Below are 20,863 nucleotides of genomic sequence, written 5' to 3' on the forward strand. Positions count from 1 at the left end.
ACTTTTGAGACTTTGAAAGAAGAAACAGATCTCCACTTAAAACCAGTCTTCTCCCCCTCCTTTTTTTTAAAATACCTGTTTCAAGCTGTTTTAATCTTTCTGATTATATTTTGGTTTGCCCTTTAAGTAAAGACCTTTCTTAACCTAGAATCCATTTTATTCAGCTTCCCAACCTGAGAAAATGTTCCCTGCCTGTGGAGTACTAGGGCGTTAAACCAATGTTTGCCTAACCTTTGCTTCAAGCATAATCTTACCTTTTAATAAAACACACTCCAAAGGCTCCACTACACGTTTTTCGTAGCTCAGAGTCGTGTTCATACCAGGAAGAGGAGGAATTAAAGAACTATCTTGTTTGAATAGTAAGTCCTACCATGATGAATCTGAAAGTGATGCGGGTCTGGAAGTCAAATAGTATTCTGTCTTCCCTGCAGGGATGGGAGCTTATGGGGAGTTCTGACCATGGACAGCTTGGAATGCTTGCCCTTCTGAAGTGGGAAAAGCTTGGGACAAACCTGAGCTGTTGGGAAGGGAAGCTATTTTGGCTTTTCTCTATTTAGGAGTGGGCTGGGCTGGAACCTGAAGGGAAGAATCCCAACCTTCTACTACCCTGTCTTCTGCCATCTCTCCTTGAGCGGAGAAGGGATTGTAAATATTACTGTCAGATGCCAAGACACTCACTGCGCCAAGCCCTACTCCTGCATGAGGACCGCTGGGCTTATAAGACGTATGGCTCTGCCAGCTCCTTCTTTTTCACCTCCTGCATCTTTGCACGCCAGGCTTTCTTACATTCAGTTTTGCTTCCAGCTTCTCTGGAGGGGGTCTGCCTGTTAAGGATGGAACTAGTCGTCTATCCTTTTTGTCTTGGTTTCGGTTTCCTGAGAAATAGACCCAGAAACAAGGATAGGAGTAGAAGTAATTTCTTAGAGAGGTGATTCCAGGGATCAAGATAGAGGAGTGGGAAAGTGACAGGGGAGAAGAGACAGCCACGAAGTGTTTGTTATCAAGACAGTCATCCCTGTAGGCACCTGGACCTCAGTTTCACTCGGAACCTCTGATAGATACAGCTAGGAGTTATTCACTCCAAGGGTGAAGTGCTGTTAAACAATACACCAACGCTTTCAGTCACTGGTTAAGGGATCCTTCCGTGGGCCTGCGTGCTAATTCGATTCAGTTGTTTCCAATTCTTTACAACCCTATGGACTATAGCCCACCAGGTTCCCCTGTCCATGGGATTCTCCAGGCAAGAATACTGGAGTGGGTTCCCATGCCCTCCTCCAGGGGATCTGCCCAACCCAGGGATTGAACGTGCATCTCCTGCTTTGCAGGTAGATGCTTTACCACTGAACCACCAGGGTAGCCCAAGGGAGTGACACTCCTTCTAGGGAGTACATCCAGACTGCCTGGAAGTGTAGAGCAAATTCAGCTGACCAAAAAGGCCATCATGCAAAGAGATGCAGATGTCATAGAGCAGGTGTCAGGAGCACCTGCTCTTATTCCTGTCTATTGTTGTGACTTCTCCATCGAAGTTGAGGGGGCTCCACCATTTGTCCACACAGTCAGTTGAATCCTGTGCCACAGACCCAGGTGACCAGGACTTGAGGAAGCAAGAATGTGGAAACCTGGTTGCCCATCTGAGCCTCACTCTTCAACCCTGCCTATGGTGCAGAAGCCCTGTATGAGGAGATGGGGGCATCACTGGACGCTTGCAAGTAAAAAAGTGATAGTGTCAGTCATGCAGACTATTTTTGACCCCGTGGACTGCAGCCCACCAGGCTCCTCCGTCCATGGGGTTTTCCAGGCAAGAATACTGGAGTGGGTTGCCATTTCCTTCTCCAGGCTTTGGATGCTTGCCCAGTGGTTAACCGAGCTGATATTTTGCCACTCACTTTGTTCTTTCACCTTGTGGAGGAGGGGAGAAGGCGCGAGTATAGGATTTGGAGGACCCAAACCCAAATTCCAGCTCCTAGTGTGTATCTTAGCCTTCTTTTGCTTTCCTTTTTTTCAGATTGTCAATTTAAAAAATTGTAATACTCTGTCACATGAAAGCAGGAGCTTTTACAGAGAAGGGCAAGACTGTCTTCCTTCTTTTAAATTTAAATTCAATAGCAACTTCAAAAAAAAAAAAAAAAATCACACCAGCCCCTTCAAGCCATGAGCCAAGACAAGCAGAGGTTAACTTTGGATTTTGTTCAAAAGTCTACATTGGTATATGATTCCACTATGAGATAAAGTAACCAATTTCAAATTCAGCTGCTGCTGCTGCTGCTAAGTCACTTCAGTCGTGTCTGACTCTGTGCGACCCTATAGACGGCAGCCCACCAGGCTCCGCCGTCCCTGGGCTTCTCCAGGCAAGAACACTGGAGTGGGTTGCCATTTCCTTCTCCAATGCATGAAAGTGAACAGTGAAAGTAGGTCTCCATTTGCATATCTTTTTTAAACAAACCCACAATTCTACCAGATGAGAGATCCGTGGTGCACCTTTCTCCCCTTCTCAGCTTGGAAAGTCCGTTGCACGTTTAGTTATTAATGTTTAAGTAAATTCCTCCTCTAAGGAATGAGAAATGTCAACATTAAGCTAAATGTGCACTGTTTACATTTTAATTGTATCCACAAGTGTACAGAGACTCTGTAAATATAATTGTGTGCCTAAGAAGCTCTTCCCAGAAAGATTAAACAGGCTGACAACAGCAAAGGAGGGGGAATAAAGGGGGAAAAAGAGCCATGTCAGGTAAAGGCAGCTGGCGCTATTGAAATTGACAGTGCATATATTACCGAGGGGTGAGGGAGTGCTGTTTTTGCTTGAAAAATAATAGACCATTGTAATCATCTTCTGGAAGAAGCTGTAAAGCTAGGAGGGCATGATAGCTGTTTGAAAAGCAATTAAGCAGTCTTCTAGTCCTCCAGGAGCGAAAATAAATGCTGGAAGAAATGCAGATAGCCTGCAGCCCTCATCATGCGTCAGCCCTTCACTAGCCCTGAGCCCTCCCCGAGCTGATGAAGGTGTTTGGCAGAATGTTACACGGGGAGCTGGGGCGCGCATAGCTAGCTGCATGAAGCAGAAGGGCTGTGTTTAAAATCGTGGAGAAGGGAATCTGCTGATGGTCATCTGTAACAGGCGCATTGCAAAACGGAGGTTCTCTGTACTGTATCCTGTCGCTGGAAGGCGTGGCGTATGCGTGTAGGGATAAGCCCGCACAGACCTATTTCTTAGGTATCCAACTCTACCTAATGGTTGCTTAGAAAACAAACACACCCCCGGCTGAACTCAGACCAGATCATTGCTTAGGCTTTTCTAGGATTTATTATTCTTTCAACGTTCATTTACTGATCAATATCACCCCTTACAGTAGACTTTCTTAACCTGGACTCTATTGCCCTTTGGCTCTGGCTCCTGCTCCGCGGGGTCTTTCTCGAGTCTAATAGGATGATTAGCAGCATTGCTGGCCTCTAGCCACTAGAGGCCAGCAGTGTCCCCATCCACTTGTGACAATCAAAAATGTCTCTGGATACAAATGAATTTACAGAGACAGACTCACATAGTTTCCAAATGGAAAAGTGGGTGGGGGAAGGATAAATTAGGGGTTTGGGATTAGCAGATACAAACTACTCTATATAAAATAGATAAAATGTATAGCGCAGGGAATTTTGCTCAATGTTATGCGGCCACCTGGGTGGGAGGGAACTTCGGGGGAGAATGGATACACGTATATGTATGGCTGAGTCCTTTGCTGTTCACCTGAAACTATCACAACTTTGTTAATTGGCTATTCCCCAATACAAAATAGAAAGTTTGGAAAAAATATCCTAGTCTATAGCACACAGAGCTACACTCAATGTCTTGTAATGACCTATTAATGTAACGGAAAAGAATCTGAAAAATTACACATACATATAAACTGAATCATTTTGCTGTACACCTGAAACTAACACAGCATTGTAAATCAACTGTGCTTCAGTAAAAAGAAAAATGTCTCCAGACATTGCCAAGTGTCTCCAAGATTGGGGGTTTGGGGTCAAAATGCGCTCAATAGAGAACTGCCCTGTTAGCTCAGGTGGAAATCTAGACTTTCTTTTCTTTAATCATATTCCTGCGTGATGTTGTGGACAGCTTGTTACTTGAAGCCAGGTTGTCTAACTGCATTCCCCGCCCCCACACTTTATTTAAAACGTGATCTTGGACACCGAGTCCCATGCCTTCAGCCACCCCCGTGACACCCCTGCAGGGGGCTGGGTGTCATGTTGCCTGTTTTCTAGAGAAGCATCTACTCTCTGAGCTCAAGGTGCTATTTCTGCTTTCCTATAAGTGAATTAAATCACCTAAAACAATCTATAAACTCTGCAGGGCTCCATATCTAAGGCAAACATACAAAATGAGTCAAAGTGAAAAGTCAACTTTCCCCTAAAGTGTGACTTTTTAAATTAGTTGAATTGATTACAAGGTCAGCAATAATGGCGTATTAACACCACCCTGATCCATGCCATGTGGTGGGCAGATTTTAAGAGTGTGGGTGATGGAGGGGATGGTGAAGTGTGTAGTTGAGTGCATTGCAGGAGGTGACCCAGATATTATTGATTCTGAATGCTGTGAAGGACACTCAAACCCTGACTTGCAGACTTGTTTAGAAATTTCTCTCTGAATGCCAGATCCCAAGTCCACCACTAGATGTCACCCTGGTCCCACCAAAGTTTCTCACTAACGCACATCATCGTTTCAGGGTCCATGGAAGCCGTGGAGAAGGAAATCAAAGGCCTGATTAGCCGCCTCTTGCCCAGAAAGGACAGAGAAGGCAATGGCACCCCACTCCAGTACTCTTGCCTGGAAAATCCCATGGACGGAGGAGCCTGGTAGGCTGCAGTCCATGGGGTTGCAAAGAGTCGGACATGACTGAGTGACTTCACTTTCACTTTTCACTTTCATGCATTGGAGAAGGAAATGGCAACCCACTCCAGTGTTCTTGCCTGGAGAATCCCAGGGACGGGGGAGCCTGGTGGGCTGCCGTCTTTGGGGTCGCACAGAGTCGGACACGACTGAAGCGACTTAGCAGCAGCAGCAGCCGCCCACAAAGGATGCAGTTGGTACAGGATGCTGTGAGGATGAAGTGAAATGGAGCGCACTGTACAGCACTGGGCTGCAGCAGATAAAGTCGGTGCTCCCCCCAGACGCCCTGAAAGTCCCTGTGAGGGTTGTGTACCTCAGCACCTAAATGCGGAGAGAACCAGAACTGCCTCGAGGTGATATCCCCCTACTGCAACCTTTAATTAAGACCAATGAGCCAGAAGAACACTCAGCTTCTCGACTGGGTCCCTGTGGCCCCTAAGACATCACTTTCTGCACCTGAGCCCCAGGTGGGATGAGGCAGAAGCCAGGGCTACAAGGCATTGCCTGGTTTGCTGCCTGTTGAACTCCTGCCCTGTCCGGCTGCCCCTGTCTCCCTCACCTGCTTCTCCTGGGAGTCATTCTTGCTTCAAACACTGTCCATGAACCCTCATCTCAGGGTCAGCTTCTGGGGAACCTCCTCTAAGATACTGGTTTACAGCTGGTATGCAAAATAGTTGGTTCCTTCCCCCCAGGATCATTTATCTGTCTGCTTCAGTTAACAGTGGGGTTTGGAAACTCAAGTGCCCCCAGCACCCCCTGCCTTTTTGTGCAGGAAGACCAGCACTGCCAGTCTATCCGGGTGACCCACTCTGTGTCTACTGTCCCCCGAGCCCGGCTGAGGCTGGTTCTGGGAGCCAGTGTGCCTCTTGTAATCATTGGGAGTCAAGGCTCAGGCTTTTGTCTGTTGATCCGTTTGTGCTGGCATTGCTACTAGTAACTTCCGGCTCAGGGAAAGACCCAGAAACAGATTATACAATCCTTAAGTCATTTTGGAGACCAGAGGGAGGAGAAACAGCAGGAGAGCATTAATGAGGGCTGAGTGACTGCGGGTCCAGGGAACACGACTCAGGTTTCCACCTTGGGTTTGTGGAAATCTAAAAGCTGTCATGGGATTGTTTTAAAAAGTAATTTTATTTCATTCAGTTTATTGGCCGAACCACAGGGCATATGGGATCTTAGTTCCCTTACCAGGGGTTGAACTCATACCCCTGGCATTGGAAGCATGGAATTTTAACCACTAAACTGCGAGGGAAGTCCATGATTTTTTTCCCAGCTTGACATAGGATGGCTCAAACAAATTAACATTCCCATCTCAACTGGTTCATTTGGCCAGAATAAACTCACATGCTGCAGCAAATAGGGAGAAGGAAGAGGGAAGGTATGATGAGATGGGGTGGGGGAGAAGGAGGGAGAGATTTAACAGCTCAAACTCATTTTTTATCTCCCTAACATACTGACTTTAGTGTAGCTTATTCTTGAGAAAAATGATTAAAACAATTGCTCACAGGTGACAGAAAAGTCATTTCCATTTAGAAAAATATTTAAATCATGGTTTGGGGAATGTTCCCTGTCTTTGTTAATAATGGGTTAGAGGGTAGGTTATATAAAGTGTGTGGATCAATAGATCATTTTCCTGATTAAATTACCGCTACACTGTGGTTTTTGTAGGTGATACAGCTGAGAAGACACCATACCGTGGAAAGGCCTTTAAGTCATAAAAATTGTATTTCAAGGGTACAATATGGAATAGTATTAGTTTGTGTGATTTCCCTTTCTCTTTGCCGCCCCCCACCAGCATTCAGATATATAAGGCCGCTTGTTGAAGAAATGAGATTTTTTTTTTCTTCCCAGTGCTTGCTCCTATGTCTTCTCTCCATACGGAACTGAAATACCCACTCCCTCTAGAGATGTGTTTATGTGTGACATGAATGAAGCTTCCTTTTTTTTTTTTTTAATTTTATTTTATTTTTAAACTTTACATAATTGTATTAGTTTTGCCAAATATCAAAACGAATCCGCCATAGGTATACATGTGCTCCCCATCCCAAACCCTCCTCCCCCCTCCCTCCCCATTCCATCCCTCTGGGTCGTCCCAGTGCACCAGCCCCAAGCATCCAGTATCGTGCATCAAACCTGGACTGGCAACTCGTTTCATACATGATATTTTACATGTTTCAATGCCATTCTCCCAAATCTTCCCACCCTCTCCCTCTCTCACCGAGTGAATGAAGCTTCCTATTTCCCTGTACAGAAATGGGGGCACGTCCAATAAACTTGAGAAGCAGTAAATGCCCACACTTATCAAGGGTCAGGAGCCCATGATGCTAAGAGTGCTGGCACCTTCAATTTACCTCTTTTCTAAGCATATGAAATAGGCTAGGATTTTCTAAAACTTGACTGTGCAAAAACCACTGCTGAATTTAACCACACTGTGAACATTGAACGAAGTCAACTGTGACTCAAGTATTTTTTGCACCAACTGTGTCTTTACCAAAACCATCAGGGCAGGGAAGGAGGTGGGGACCCTAATGATCTGGATTTTCTGGTAGAAGTTGACTGGAGGCTTGATTATCCTGACAATCACATCAGTTACTCTGTTTCACTTTGCTGTTTCACATAACAAGTCAGAAAGAAAACCATTGCTAGGACTGGTGGGGAAAGGGTTTTAAGACTTCACCGCTGGGAATTGAAAAACTGGGTCTCTATTCTTAATATCTAATGGAGATTCTGATTTACCTCTCACAGGTTTGCAGAGAGCAAAGCAGCTTGCCCAACCACCGGCCCCTTGAACAAGAGATACAACTTTTAACAAAAAGGAATGCTATTGCAGCAGGAATGTGCTGCCCAAAGGCAGGGAGAGATGAGCTCATGGTGTTTTCAGCAGGTAATCAAAGCGGGGCCTTAAATTGCCCTTTCTTGCCATTCGCTGAATGTTTGTTCCAGGGAAATAGCCAAGAAAGGGAACTCTAAAGCCTGTTCTCTGAAAATGAGGTGCCTCACAGATCTATGGGTTCATTAATTAGGTCAGTCTTTAATAGTTTCTGCAGGACGGCAAGAGATTTACTCTGAAAGACCTCTAGCCACTTCTTTATTAGTCATCCCAAGGATATGTCACAACTGTGAGCACTCAGAAGGAGCGGCTGAAATCAAGCGAAGTTGCTCTTGGCGGGACATCAGACACCAGGGAGAGTCTGATGGCCTCCTGCCATTGGCAATATCCTTTGAGGATGCGGGAGGGTGAGAGCAGGAAGAACTCTAAGAAAGAGGGCATTGAGGCTTATAAAGGAACAGTATCTCCCTGGTGCCCAGGTGTTTTTAAATATCTCTTTGACAGAGCACCAGAAACATTTCCCCGGTAATGAAGGTAGGAAAGAGGTGCCGTCCCAGATGTTAAATATAACATTTGTCGAGCTTGTGTATATGTGTGTCTGCATCTTCATGCTAAGTATTTGCAGAATGCCTCGCAAACCACTTCCAAAAAACTATGGAGAAAGACAGAAGTGTTCTGGAAATAAAAGGTGCGTAAGATACACTTTTGATTCACTTAGAAAAATCTGTAGTTTTTCCAAGGTTTCAAAATGTTTTATGCTTTTTTTTAAAAAATAAGTATTTATTTGGCTGTGTCCAGCCTTAGTTGCAGCGTGTGGGACCTTTGTTGCAGCATGCAGGATCTTTCGTGGGGCCCACAGACTCTCTAGTGTGGCGCAGGGCCTCAGTAGTTCTGGCCTACAGGCTTAGTTGCTCCTCAGCATGTGGGATCTCAGCTCCCAGACCAAGGATGGAAGCCATGTCCCCTGCATTGTAAGGCAGATTCTTAACACCTGGACCACCAGGGAAGTCCCTCAAAAAGAGTGTAAAAGCCTCTCATTTTGAAGTTAATTTTATTAACATTTATTACATGCCTACTGTGTACTGTGCACTGTGCTGGGTGATTTTACAAACAGTATCTCATTTAATTTAATCCCCTTAATCACCCCCACAGTTAGTTATTGTTATCTTCAAAGGCATTGTTATTCCCACGTGTAGATGAATAAAATGGGACTCAAGAGTTTAAATGACATGAACTTGGTGACAAACAACAGAAGTCTGAGCCAGAGTCCCACATGATAAGGAAGAGTCTCGAGGGGTCCGAAATCTACAACGATTCCATTGCAGAAGTTCCACTGGCTTTGACATAACACGAGGAACCAGCCAAATGCAGCCTGTTTAAATGGCTTATATTTACTGTATTTACCGTAACAAAGATGTATCACATATAACGTTATGCATCCTAGTAATCTATCCAGAATAACCTCCTCCTTAGTATGCATTCTGACCCATGCGTGCCTTTTTAGAAAGTGAGTGGAAACCACAGTACCTCAGTCTCCCTGTGGGTCCCTGTTGTGATCCGAGAAGGAGTTCTCTCTCCCCAGTGGCCCCTGGGCTTTTGTGTGCTTTGGATCTTATACAAGGCTTTCAACAGAATGAGGGTCATAATGTCTGGCCAGGAACTCGAACTTCCTACCTCCAGAGAGCAGAGGGACAGCATAGGGCCCTGCAGATACAGCAGCTGCCCTCAAGCTGTGGGCCCAAGGGACCACGCTCTGGTGGGGCACCCTCCCCGCATGAGGCGGGTTTCCCAAGAGACGCCGCTGTTTACACCCTGCTAGGATGCAGATACACAAATGAAACAACCCTAATATGATTAGTTTACACGCTGACACCTATCTGACTGTAGGTCTCATGGGTGAGCAAATTATACATGTTGATCTTTCTAAGGTGTGGTGACCCTTACATGCTGATGCTGATGAATGGCTGTGACCAGAACTGGGACCTCGAATCTAAATTATACATGCAATATGTAAAAGAACATATATGTAAAAGTACATATGGCAGAGTTAAATAAACAAAAAATAGTCTTGAAAAAAAATTATACACACATATTTCACACCATGACCTTGGGACTGTCAGACAATTTTAGGTGATTTAAAAAAAAAAGTAAAAGTACTTTAAAGTATGCAATCTGGAAAGCGTTCCAAATATCTTTGCTGTAGACGTTCCAGATGGTCTGATGGGGAAATGCAGTGTCTGATCAGTGAAGCGTCTGGTAGGTTACAGCACAAGGGTAGGAGTGAAGGGCATCATCCACGGAAATCCTCTCGGGTCAGCTGTTGGTGACTGCTGCTTAGGGGTCCTACCCCATGCAGACCCTGTGCACACAGTGTATTTAAACCTTGCCGCAACTCAGCCACAAAGTTGTCATTAATCCCTTTTATTATTTATTTTGTATTTTTTTAAACCTTTTTATTTTATATTCGAGTAGAGCCAATTAACAATGTTGTGATAGTTTCAGGTGGACAGCAAAGGGACTCAGCCATCCATATACACGTACCCATTCTTCCTTATCCTCCCCTCCCATCCAGGCTGCCACATTACATTGAGCAGAGTCCCCTGTGCACAGTAGGACCTTGTTGGTCCTCCATTTTAAATTCAGCAGGGTTTACATGTTGATCCCAAACTCTTTAACCACCCCTTCCTCCCATCCTTCCCCACCGGCAACCGTTAAGTTTGTTCTCTAAGTCTGCATTTTTTATTTTTTGCCACCCCACATGGCATGTGGGATCTTAGTTCCCCAACCAGCAATTGAACTCATTGATCCTGCCTTGGAAACATAGGGTCTTAACCACCAGACTGCCAGTAATTGCCACTAGACTGTCCGTAACCCCTTTTGTAGTCAAGAAAATGGAGGTTCCTCAAGGTTTGGACCTTATTCAAGCACATGCACAGCTAGGAAATGGCAGCACCAAGCTGTGCAGCCCACACTCTTCCTGGGTGCCCTGGGCTCTGCTTTCATCACCCAGCTTTTCTGAGCCACCCATTCCACACATCCTTAAAAAAAGATTTCAAGTTTTTGCCTGCCAGCACCCCCCATGCTCTGACTCTTCTCACCTTCACGGGCTTTCTGTACTGGCCTCATCCTGAAGTGGTACCCACTTTTTTGGAAAAAAATTAACTTTATAGTTTCAATTAAAAAAAAGTTTTTTTTTTAATTTATTTGGCTGCACTGGGTCTTAGTTATGGCATGAGGAATCTTTTTTAGTTGAGATCTATGTGATTTATGTGAGCTCAGTTCCCTGAGCAGGGCTCAAACCTGGGCCTCTTGCATTAGGAGCATGGAGTCTTATCCACTGGACCACCAGGGAAGTCCCTCACTTGCACTGGTACCCACTGCCCTGCCCTAGGCCGTCTCCCTCTCCCTGAGTGGGCTCGTGGAACCGACTTGTCTGTGCTACCCATGTCCAAATCTCATCTTATTTCCTTATCCTTCCATAAATCTTATGAATTAAATGTGTATGCTTTTTTCCTATTTACCTGTCCTACAACAGTTTTAACTCTTAGGTCCAGCCACAGAGTCGAGAAGGGTAGAAGGAAGTTTTTCCCTTCCTATGACGTGTCCGTGAATCCCTGAGGGTCTTGTTAAGATGCAGGTTTTGATTCAGAAGGTCTGCGGTGGGCCCTGAGACTCCACTTTCTAACCAGCTCCCAGGTGAGGCCCTACCCCTACTGGTCCAGGGATGACTTTTTGCTTTCCCAGAGCCTGCTGCTGCTAAGTCACTTCTGTCGTATCCAACTCTGTGTGACCCCATAGATGGCAGCCTACCAGGCTCCCCCGTCCCTGGGATTCTCCAGGCAAGAACACTGGAGTGGGTTGCCATTTCCTTCTCCAATGCGTGAAAGTGAAAAGTGAAAGTGAAGCCTCTCAGTCATATCCGACTCTTAGCGACCCCATGGACTACAGACCACCAGGCTCCTCCATCCATGGGATTTTCCAGGCAAGAGTACTGGAGTGGGGTGCCATTGCCTTCTCCTTCCCAGAGCCTAGATGGTATTTAAAGTTCCTGCAAGAGTTTTCCTTCTTTTCCAGCAGATGAGCCCCCAGGAGATTTGAATCAGTCAATGAGCTCTGAATTTCTGGATGAGACCAGTCCTGAGGGTGGGAGCAGATTTGGGCCAGGAGGGAGCCTACAGCTGGAAGCCCTGTACCTGAGGAGTAAGGCTGGATGCCTGAGCCTGGGCAGACGGGGGTTCTGGGTAGACTGACGGCACAGTGCAGGTGCTGGGTGTCTTGAGAGGTAATGGGGTATCTGGAATCAGGGGAGGCCAGCAAGTAACAGGCAGATAGAAACAGAGGTTGGATAAATGCCTCTTACCTTAAAATTGTGTTGAGAGATCTAGATGCTGCCTGAAACATTTTAGGAATAAAGTGAGTAGAAAAAAAAAAAGAAAAAAAAGGTAGGTTTGGGTTTAAGGGGCTTTTACTTGGGGGATACCATTTTATTTGACTGACCTCCATAAGAGTTTGGCAAAAATATATTCACCCAAAGTCACAGTGGACACAGCTGTAAAATGACCCTGGGGTCCAAGTCTCCAACTTGTCCTAAAAATCCTCCTCTCTATGCTTGTGGGATGATCAGACCGCAGAAAATGGGAACAAATCTCATTCCCAACTCCCACCTCCCAGACTTTCTATTCCTCAAGCTGAAAGTGTTTTTAAACATTTTAAACTCGGAAATTGTGAAAATTTTGAGTATAGCACAGGCATTTTAATTACATGTAAACAAACAAACAAAAGCTCATGACTACATCAAAAGAATTACATTAGTAACACACAATCAAAGCTGATTTCCAGTTAACTGGGAAAAAACTTGTGGGTCCATCAGGATTACCAAACCTGAATCCCCTCACCAGATCTCTTAGCATATTACCCTTGACTTAGGGAAGAGAATATTCAAAGTTGAAATAGAAGTGGACAAAATAACCCACAGACTTTTTTTTAATATTTTGATTTGAAGCTTGAATAATATCCAGTAATAGCACATAATAAGGGGAAATTATTATATTACAAATATTTCATAAAGTACCCCACCACTTAAACTAATTTAAAATTTAAAAGTTTAATTTAAATTTAAAATTATTTAAACTTTATTAAAATTAAAATTTATTGAAATTAAAATTTTACATTATTTAAAATTTGGGGAGAGGTAAATTTATTGTTCAGAAGGTAAAGTTATTCAACTGAAATAATTTGTGAGACATTTTTTTAAAAGAAATTTAGAAGCATAGTCCAACAGTTCTTTTTCTCCTCCAGCAGCTTCACACCCCAAAGGCATCAAATATTATGTCCATTGGGGTACATTATAATATTGCAGCTGGCCAGAGAGACTAGAAGACATCATGTCCAAAAAAAAAGAATCATGACCTTAAGTTTATTCAAGGATCCAAAGAGCTGGGAAGAATTACTATTTAGACATAACTATAAATGAACCATCTTCTATTTGATCCCTTTGTAAGAGAAGGCTCTAGGCTGAAAAAATAATTCTCTGCTTTCAACTCACCCATTTGAGGCAAACGTCATCCAGTTCCATGTAGTCTGGAAGACCAGACCAGGAGAACATTCCCCCTCCCATTTTCCTTTCCTTCTTCCTCCTTCACCCTCTCCTCTCCTCTCCCCTTTATCTGCCATCTCCAGGCTCAAGTCAAACCCTTGAAACAAAAGTCAGAAAATAGGGACAGGTATTTTTTCGTTGTTTTGTTTTTTTCCTTTATTTCTGAAGTTTCCTTTCTATCGGTGAATTTGTCTAACTTCTTACTCGCAGAAAAAGTCAATATCCTAGGGAAAAAAAAAAAAAAAAGCAAAAAAAGACTGAGCTGAGCATGCAGGACCAAAAAACAGATGTACATTCTTTATTTAAAATCATACATAATCAAAGGGAAATTTGGAGTTAAAATAAGTAAAGCTTGAACCCCAAGAGTATGACTCAAGTTTTACTTTAACTCAAAAACTACTTAAAATGAAAATTCTCAAATACACTTTTAATTTATGATTCTTTGACACATTCAAGTTCAGTGCTAAGACATGATGACAAATGAGTTGCATTTGTGTAGGTTTGTCAATGTTTTAAAGTTTTTTTGCACAGTGATTAGCTCCAGAAGAATTATTTCAAAATAACCACCTTGCACAGTCACTCAAAAAGGATCTTTTATTTCTGTTCTGGTTATACAAGACCCCAGGGCATTAGGAAAAGGACAGTTCTTTTTCATACATAAGTAGAGTCTCTCTATCACAAAAACAGGCATTCAAATTTTTTCCAGAATGTTTTGATTTTATTAAATAAATAATAAATACAGTTGCCGATATTTTTCTCAGACCAAGTGTTTAGTTGATAAGTGAGCCTGTCAGTAAGAGTCAGTCAATACTATTTTGGCTTCTTTCTTTGTGACGTGGAGTCATTTCCAGGATAACTTACAACTAAAACATTTTCTCTAGTGACAGAAAGAGTTCACTAACCTTTCAACATTGATAGTAGGTATAAATGCTCTCCCAAGTCTCGTTGTCTAGAGATGTCACCCTTGGAAGTGGGAGATTTTACTTGATGCAGCTTGTAAGTTGCATGATGCATCTTTTTACACCTGTCTACGTCTACATTCTGAGTCCTTCTCTCCCCTCTCTCCAGCCCCAGAGACGCTTACCGTGGTAGGAACTTCCTTGGTGGCTTCTTGGTATACATGTTGTTCCTGGACCAAGTTGCTGGGAAAATAACCCACGGTTCCCATTTCATCCTCAGACTGGTTGCCATAGACCTGAGTGCCCAGAAATGTAACAGAGGGGAAAGCGGATGTGATACTCTTTTAGAAACCCTCAGGCATCCTCTCTGTTGTCCATGAGAATCATATAACTACCAATGTCTTGCTTCTCAAGTTCACTCCCAGCAACTGAGTCAACCCACAGAAACTGTGTGTCTATTCTTTTGTGGCCCACTCTTACTGGTCTCTCTACTTTAGCATTGCATTGTGCCATCTGTGAGCTGCCCAGAAATCTTTTTTGGAACCCATAAATGAAGTCTGTGTCTTTTTTTGTTTTGTTTTTAAGTAAATAGACACTGTTATTTTAAAGAACTTTTAAAGGACTCTCCCCATTTTTTAAAATTCAAGTGAACAGATTCTTGAGTGCATTTCAGATTTAATTCTCCATTACTTGAGAATATATCTCTGGAGCTGGAGTTGCAGTGGGGGACAGTAAATCACTTCAGCTTCATCCCTCCCCAGGGCCCACCCATGTGTGTTTTAACTGAAGAAAGCAGATTCTTTGGAGTGAAAGAGGGTGCTAAAGTTTCCTTAAAAATATTGAAATGTAGCCTGACTGCCAGCACACATGCCTTTTACTTGGCAAATCCACTCAACTATTTTTGAATAAGGTTCAAACTCTTTGGGATGTTCATGCCCCCATGTGTTGGACTAGATTTTCTTGCCAAAACAGCAGATAAACCTATATTGGGTTTTATGATGAAGTTTTCCTTGTTTCTTTAAAATGCAATAAAAGCAAATATACATGAAGTTTTGCATAGCCACAGCTCCTCTATTGTTCTTAACAGCTAGTTTTAAATATTAAAAGGCATCGAAGATAGGTAACAGAGGAAAAGTTAAGGGCAACATATGTCAAGATATTTTAAATAATCTCGTCTTACGCTGCCAGCCCAGAATTCTCCAGCTTCATTTTCTTTTACCAGCTTTGAGTAAACATAGATCCACTGCCCCTTTTTAACGTTAATGAATCTACAGTCTGGAGCATTGTAATCTTCTTGAGCTCTCGCCAGAGAAATAGTATCTAGAAGGAAAAACCATGAAATAGTATCTTGAAGAAGAAAGCATTGACGCCTGGGTTTTATAACAGGAAAAACCACAGAGCATATCAGAAGACTAGGAAATCACAGTGACTAACACCTCCTGGTTTATAGCTCACATTCAATTCCAGAAGATAACTAAGGTTATTAAAACAGCATCCAACAGAATCTTAGCCAAGTGAATTCTTCATGCTGAGACACAAAAGGCACAGACCGGGAGAAATGACGCTAATCGCATGCACATTAGAGAAGATTCACTTCCAAATACAATTAGATTCTACGCTATTAGTGGATTTTTTTTTTCAATTATATAATAGAAAGGTAATAAAAGGCATAAAAAAGTCCTTACAGACACATTCATCATCTGCACACAGCTTCTTGGAACCAAGTCTGTCCATAAATATTCCATGCACGGCACATATGGCCACAAGACCTGGGAGGAAAAGTAACAACAGTCTTGCCATCTTCCTCTTTTGCTGTTTTTGCTTTAGCCCTTTGAGTGGAAGTGGAGACTGACTTCAGTGCTTCCTGTCTTTTATGTGAAAGCCAGACATCTGGGCGAGTCCCCTGCAGCCAGTGGGGAGGTAGCTACCCGTGCCTCGGCCTTCACAGCAGTGACGGGACTCTAGGGATTGCTCAGCATTGGATTTTCTAAAGAGACTCAAACGCTGTGTCTTTTTTTTTTTTACATACAAATGCTATCCAGAATAGTCCACTATTTTAAAAACACTTTTTATTTTATAGTGAAGTATAGCCGATTAACAATGTTGTGATAGCTTCAGGTGGACAACAAAGGGACTCAGTTATACACATACGTGTATCCTGACTCCCCCAGACTCCTCTCCCATCCACCCTGCCACATAACATTGAGCAGACTTCCCTGTGCTATACAGTATGTCCTTGTTGGTTATCCATTTTGAATTCATTCTCGAAGTCTGTAGACCTATATCTGTTTTGTAAATAAGCTCATTTGTATAATTTCTTTTTAGATCCTTCATATAAGTGATGTCATACAATATTTCTCTTTCTCTGTCTGACATACTTTACTCAGTATGACAATCCTCCACCCTTGTTAGAGTCACTTTTGCTGTGGTTTATTGCATCAGGAAGACACTGTTGAAAGAACTATGAGACTTTTAAATCATTTTAAAAATGTTTTTAGTTCAAACATCAAATGCTTTCAATGTATGAGAAGATGTACTAACCATAGAAAACTGTTGAAAATGTGATATCTATATCCTTAATACAAATAATTTTGTTTAAACATCTAATAACATCTGGATTTATATAATAGATAAGTAGAGGATGCTTACATTGACAAATCATTCATGATGGGCTCCTTAGGAGTCATGTGTATCGGGTCAGACATGGATTGTAACATGTTTAAGACCTTAGTAATGTGGGGAGATGGGGTAGGTGGTTTGGGAAAATGGAACTGGCTTTTTTCTGCCTCCTATCTTGGAGATCTTTGAAATTCAGTCTCCAATGTGCATGGCTAATAGAGAAGGGAGTAAAGCTGGAGGTTTGTGTTTCTCCTTGAACCCCCATCCCTGCCTGGCCTACTTCCAGGCATCTTTCCTGTGGGAAGAGGGGCACCGCTACAAGTCATCAAAGCCGAAGCGCTAATACCTGGCTCCATCTATTCAACAACTACTTCCTGAGCGCCTGCTATGTGCCAGGCACTGTTGTAAGCACTGGCGACAGAGTGAATTTAAAAAGACCCGGGCCCTAGGGTTTACTGTCGGGAGAAAGACACACTTGGCTGGCTGCTTGTCAGAGGGTGTTTGGGGCTACTTCTCTCTCTTAAAGTGCCCTCTCCCCCATTATTTCCAGGTTTTTTTTTTTTTTTTTTGGCTGCACCATAAAGTTTGTGCCATCTTAGTTCCCCGATCAGAGATCAAACCTGCACCCTCAGCTGTGAAAGCCTGGAATCTCTAACCACTAGACCGCCAGGGAATTCCCTAGAAATCATCTTTTTTTTTTTTTTTTTCCTAGAAATCATCTTTGAAAGCAGAATACCAGTGCGGTTTTTCTTTCTATAATCTGGAGGCCTGAGAGGATCTCGGGGAAAATGAAAGCATCGATCAAACCCTCTTAATCCTGATCCAGCAGCTGTTTCACAGACTGTAACAGTCTCCAGCCAGCCCTTGACACAGGCGAGTTCAAAGACAATTGCCACGTAAGAGGCACTTTCTGAAATGACTGCACAAACTCAGCCAGGCCCCCTCAAAGCAGAGTGAAACGTTGAAAAAAGCCACGCCTGAGCAGTCAAAACTAAGCCAACTAAGCTGAGGCTCAGAAGCCATCGTAGGCCGTTCAAAGGCCAAGAACTAAGAAAAGAGAGACCCCAGCCTCCCGAGGGCCACCTGAGCAGGCCTGCGATGTCCTAGGGTTCTGCAGCAGGAAGAGATGGGGTGGAAACTAGAAGCTTCTCTATAAAAGTCTACTCACAAATAGGAATTCAAACTTACAAGCCATTGTGCCTGGTAGCACACCATTTGGGGTCTGGTGGGGTGGGGGTAGGGTGGGGCTGGTGGTCCAGAGATGGACTGTGTCCTGAGCTTCCTTCCCTCCTTCTTCTGGATTTTCAGATGGACTCTCTGAACCTTTAATCCCCCAAAGACATTTTTTTTTCTTTAGTTCCTAAATTAGCTTCTCAGTCTGGGGTTCTCAAAAGTGGGGGCTGTAGCTCCTTTAGGATGCAAAAATAGGCTTGGACAAGGGGATGGGATGGAGGCAGCCTCTTTGCTGTGATGTTCAGGGCCCTGCAGGATCTGCCCACCTCCCCATGCCCTCCGGAATCATCTTCTGTCACTGTCCTTCCCTGGCTCTGTTCCTGCCACACCAGCCTCTCTGTCTTTTTTTGAAGCTCATGTCTACTTCATGCCTTTTGGGATTATTGTCTTTTCCTCCAGTTACTGGCCTTCAGGCCTCTGATGGTCAAGATGGCTCGACAGACAGACCAGTTTAACAGAGACAGTCTTGCACTCCCCCAACCCAATCTGTCCATCACGCAAAACCGTGGGACCCTGTCCTGATACATGTCTCACTGCCTGACGTGGCTTGTTCACTTTCTTGGTGGCCATTTGTCCCCCGACGCCACAGTGAAAACTCCACAAGGTGGGGACCTTTTCCATCTTGTCCATTGCTCTACCTTTAGCACCCAGAAAAATGCTTGGTATTCATAAACTGGTATTCATTGAAAGCATGCATCATCCCCCAAAATTATATGCTCAGGTGTGTACATGCATGTATATGCTTTTCCACCCCCCCGCCCCGGGAAAGTCCCTAGGTTTTATCAGACCTAAAGAGAGGCTCAGGCTTCCCTGGTTGCTCAGTGGTGAAGAATCTGCCTTCAATGCAGGAGATGTGGGAGACCTAGTTTTGATCCCTGAGTTGGGAAGATCCCCTGGAGGAGGGCAAAGAAACCTACTCCAGTATTCTTTCCTAGAGAATCCTACGGGCAGAGGAGCCTGGCGGGCTGCAGGCCATAGGGCCGTAAAGAGTGGGACACCACTGAAGAGACTTAACACACACACACACACACACACACACACACACAAAGAGAGCTTCATTACACCCTTCAAATTGAGACTCATTAACTAAATGATCAGGGCAGAGATGCTGGGGTCTTGCCACCAAAACATGGTGCCCAGACTAGCAACTTTAGCATCATTTTATAAAGTCTCTCAGACCCTACCCCAGACCTGCTAAATTGCAAACTACTTTTTACATGATATAGAAGTGATCTGTATGGACATTAAAGTTGGAGAAATGCTGCTTGCTGCTGCTGCTGCTGCTAAGTCGCTTCAGTCGTGTCCATAGACGGCAGCCCACCAGGCCCCGCCATCCCTGGGATTCTCTAGGCAAGAACACTGGAGTGGGTTGCCATTTCCTCCTCCAATGCATGAAAGTGAAAAATGAAAGTGAAGTCACTCAGTCGTGTCTGACTCTTAGCGACCCCATGGACTGCAGCCTACCAGGTTCCCCCATCTATGGGATTTTCCAGGCAAGAGTACTGGAGTGGGGTGCCATTGCCTTCTCCCAAGTGCTGCTTGAGGGCAATCAAGTACGGCACAGATTTTTAGCCAGGATTTCACATTCACTATTACGTCTTTGCTGGATTCATTTTCAAGAGACAAAATGCCTATTAAATACCCTAACAGAAAATACTTTAATAAGAACCTACTGTATAGCACAGGAAACTCAATACTCTGTAATGACCTATATGGGAAAAGAATCTAAAAGAGTGGATATACATAACACTGATTCACTTTGCTGTACAGCAGAAACTAACACAACATTGTAAACCAACCATACTCTAATAAAACTTAATTTAAAAAACATGTCCATACAGAAACCTGATTAAAAATACTTTAAGCCTTTTTACAAATTTGGCTGCGTTCAGTGTTAGCTGCAGCAGGCAGGATATTTGATCTTCATTGCGGCATGTGTGCATGCAAACTCCAAGTTGCAGCATGTGGAACCTAGTTCCCTGACCAGTGACCAAGCCCACGGTCCCTGCACTGGGAGTGTGGACTCACTGGATCACCAGAGAAGTCTCAAGCCTTTATGTTTAAAATGGAGATAGCAGGGGGAGGAGGGGATGGGATCAGCTTATAGAGCAGCACTGAAATATACACACCGCCATGTGTAACGTAGACAGCTAACAGGAAGCCACAGTATAGCACTGGGAGCTCAGCCTGGGGCTCTGAGACGACCTAGATGGGTGGGATGGGGGCGGCGGGGGGGGGGAGGTCCAAGAGGAGGGGGTACATGGATACTTATGGCTGATTCTTGTTGTTGTATGGTGAAAAACCAACACAACATTGTTTTTTTTTTTAATTAATTAATTTATTTTTTGGAGGCTAATTACTTTACAATATTATAGTGGTTTTGCCATACATTGACATGAATCCACCACGGGTGTACACATGTTCCCCATCCTGAACCCCCCTCCCACTTCCCTCCCCATCCCATCCCTCTGGGTCATCCCAGTGCACCAGCCCTGAGCACCCTGTATCATGCATCGAACCTGGACTGGCGATTCGTTTCACATATAATATACATGTTTCAATGCCATTCTCCCAAACCATCCCACCCTTGCCTTCTCTCACAGAGCCCAAAAGACTGCTCTATACATCTGTGTCTCTTTTGCTGTCTTGCATACAGGGTTATTGTTACCATTTTTCTAAATTCCATATATATGCATTAGTATACTATATTGGTGTTTTTCTTTCTGGCTTACTTCACTCTGTATAATAGGTTCCAGTTTTATCCACTTCATTAGAACTGATTCAAATGTATTTTTTTTAATGGCTGA

General features: G+C 43.8%; 1 protein-coding gene and 1 long non-coding RNA gene across 2 annotated transcripts; one reads left to right on the top strand and one right to left on the bottom strand.

Annotated features, from left to right (window-relative positions):
* The first annotated feature begins 4,334 nt into the window (after positions 1-4,334).
* Positions 4,335-18,027, top strand: LOC123329281. Its single transcript, XR_006544688.2, has 3 exons — positions 4,335-4,845; positions 7,625-7,763; positions 17,536-18,027. It is a non-coding gene; the product is annotated as an uncharacterized LOC123329281 (long non-coding RNA).
* OTOR (otoraplin) lies at positions 13,443-16,090 on the bottom strand. Its single transcript, XM_006070207.4, has 4 exons — positions 15,890-16,090; positions 15,385-15,524; positions 14,390-14,500; positions 13,443-13,529 (listed from the first exon to the last, which is right to left on the bottom strand). Exons 1-4 carry the CDS (start codon positions 16,002-16,004, stop codon positions 13,506-13,508), a joined length of 390 nt encoding a protein of 129 aa, XP_006070269.1. The 5' UTR covers positions 16,005-16,090; the 3' UTR covers positions 13,443-13,505.
* Positions 18,028-20,863: the final 2,836 nt, after the last annotated feature.

The sequence above is a fragment of the Bubalus bubalis genome, chromosome 14 (assembly GCF_019923935.1).
Source record: "Bubalus bubalis isolate 160015118507 breed Murrah chromosome 14, NDDB_SH_1, whole genome shotgun sequence".
Taxonomy (NCBI): domain Eukaryota; kingdom Metazoa; phylum Chordata; class Mammalia; order Artiodactyla; family Bovidae; genus Bubalus; species Bubalus bubalis.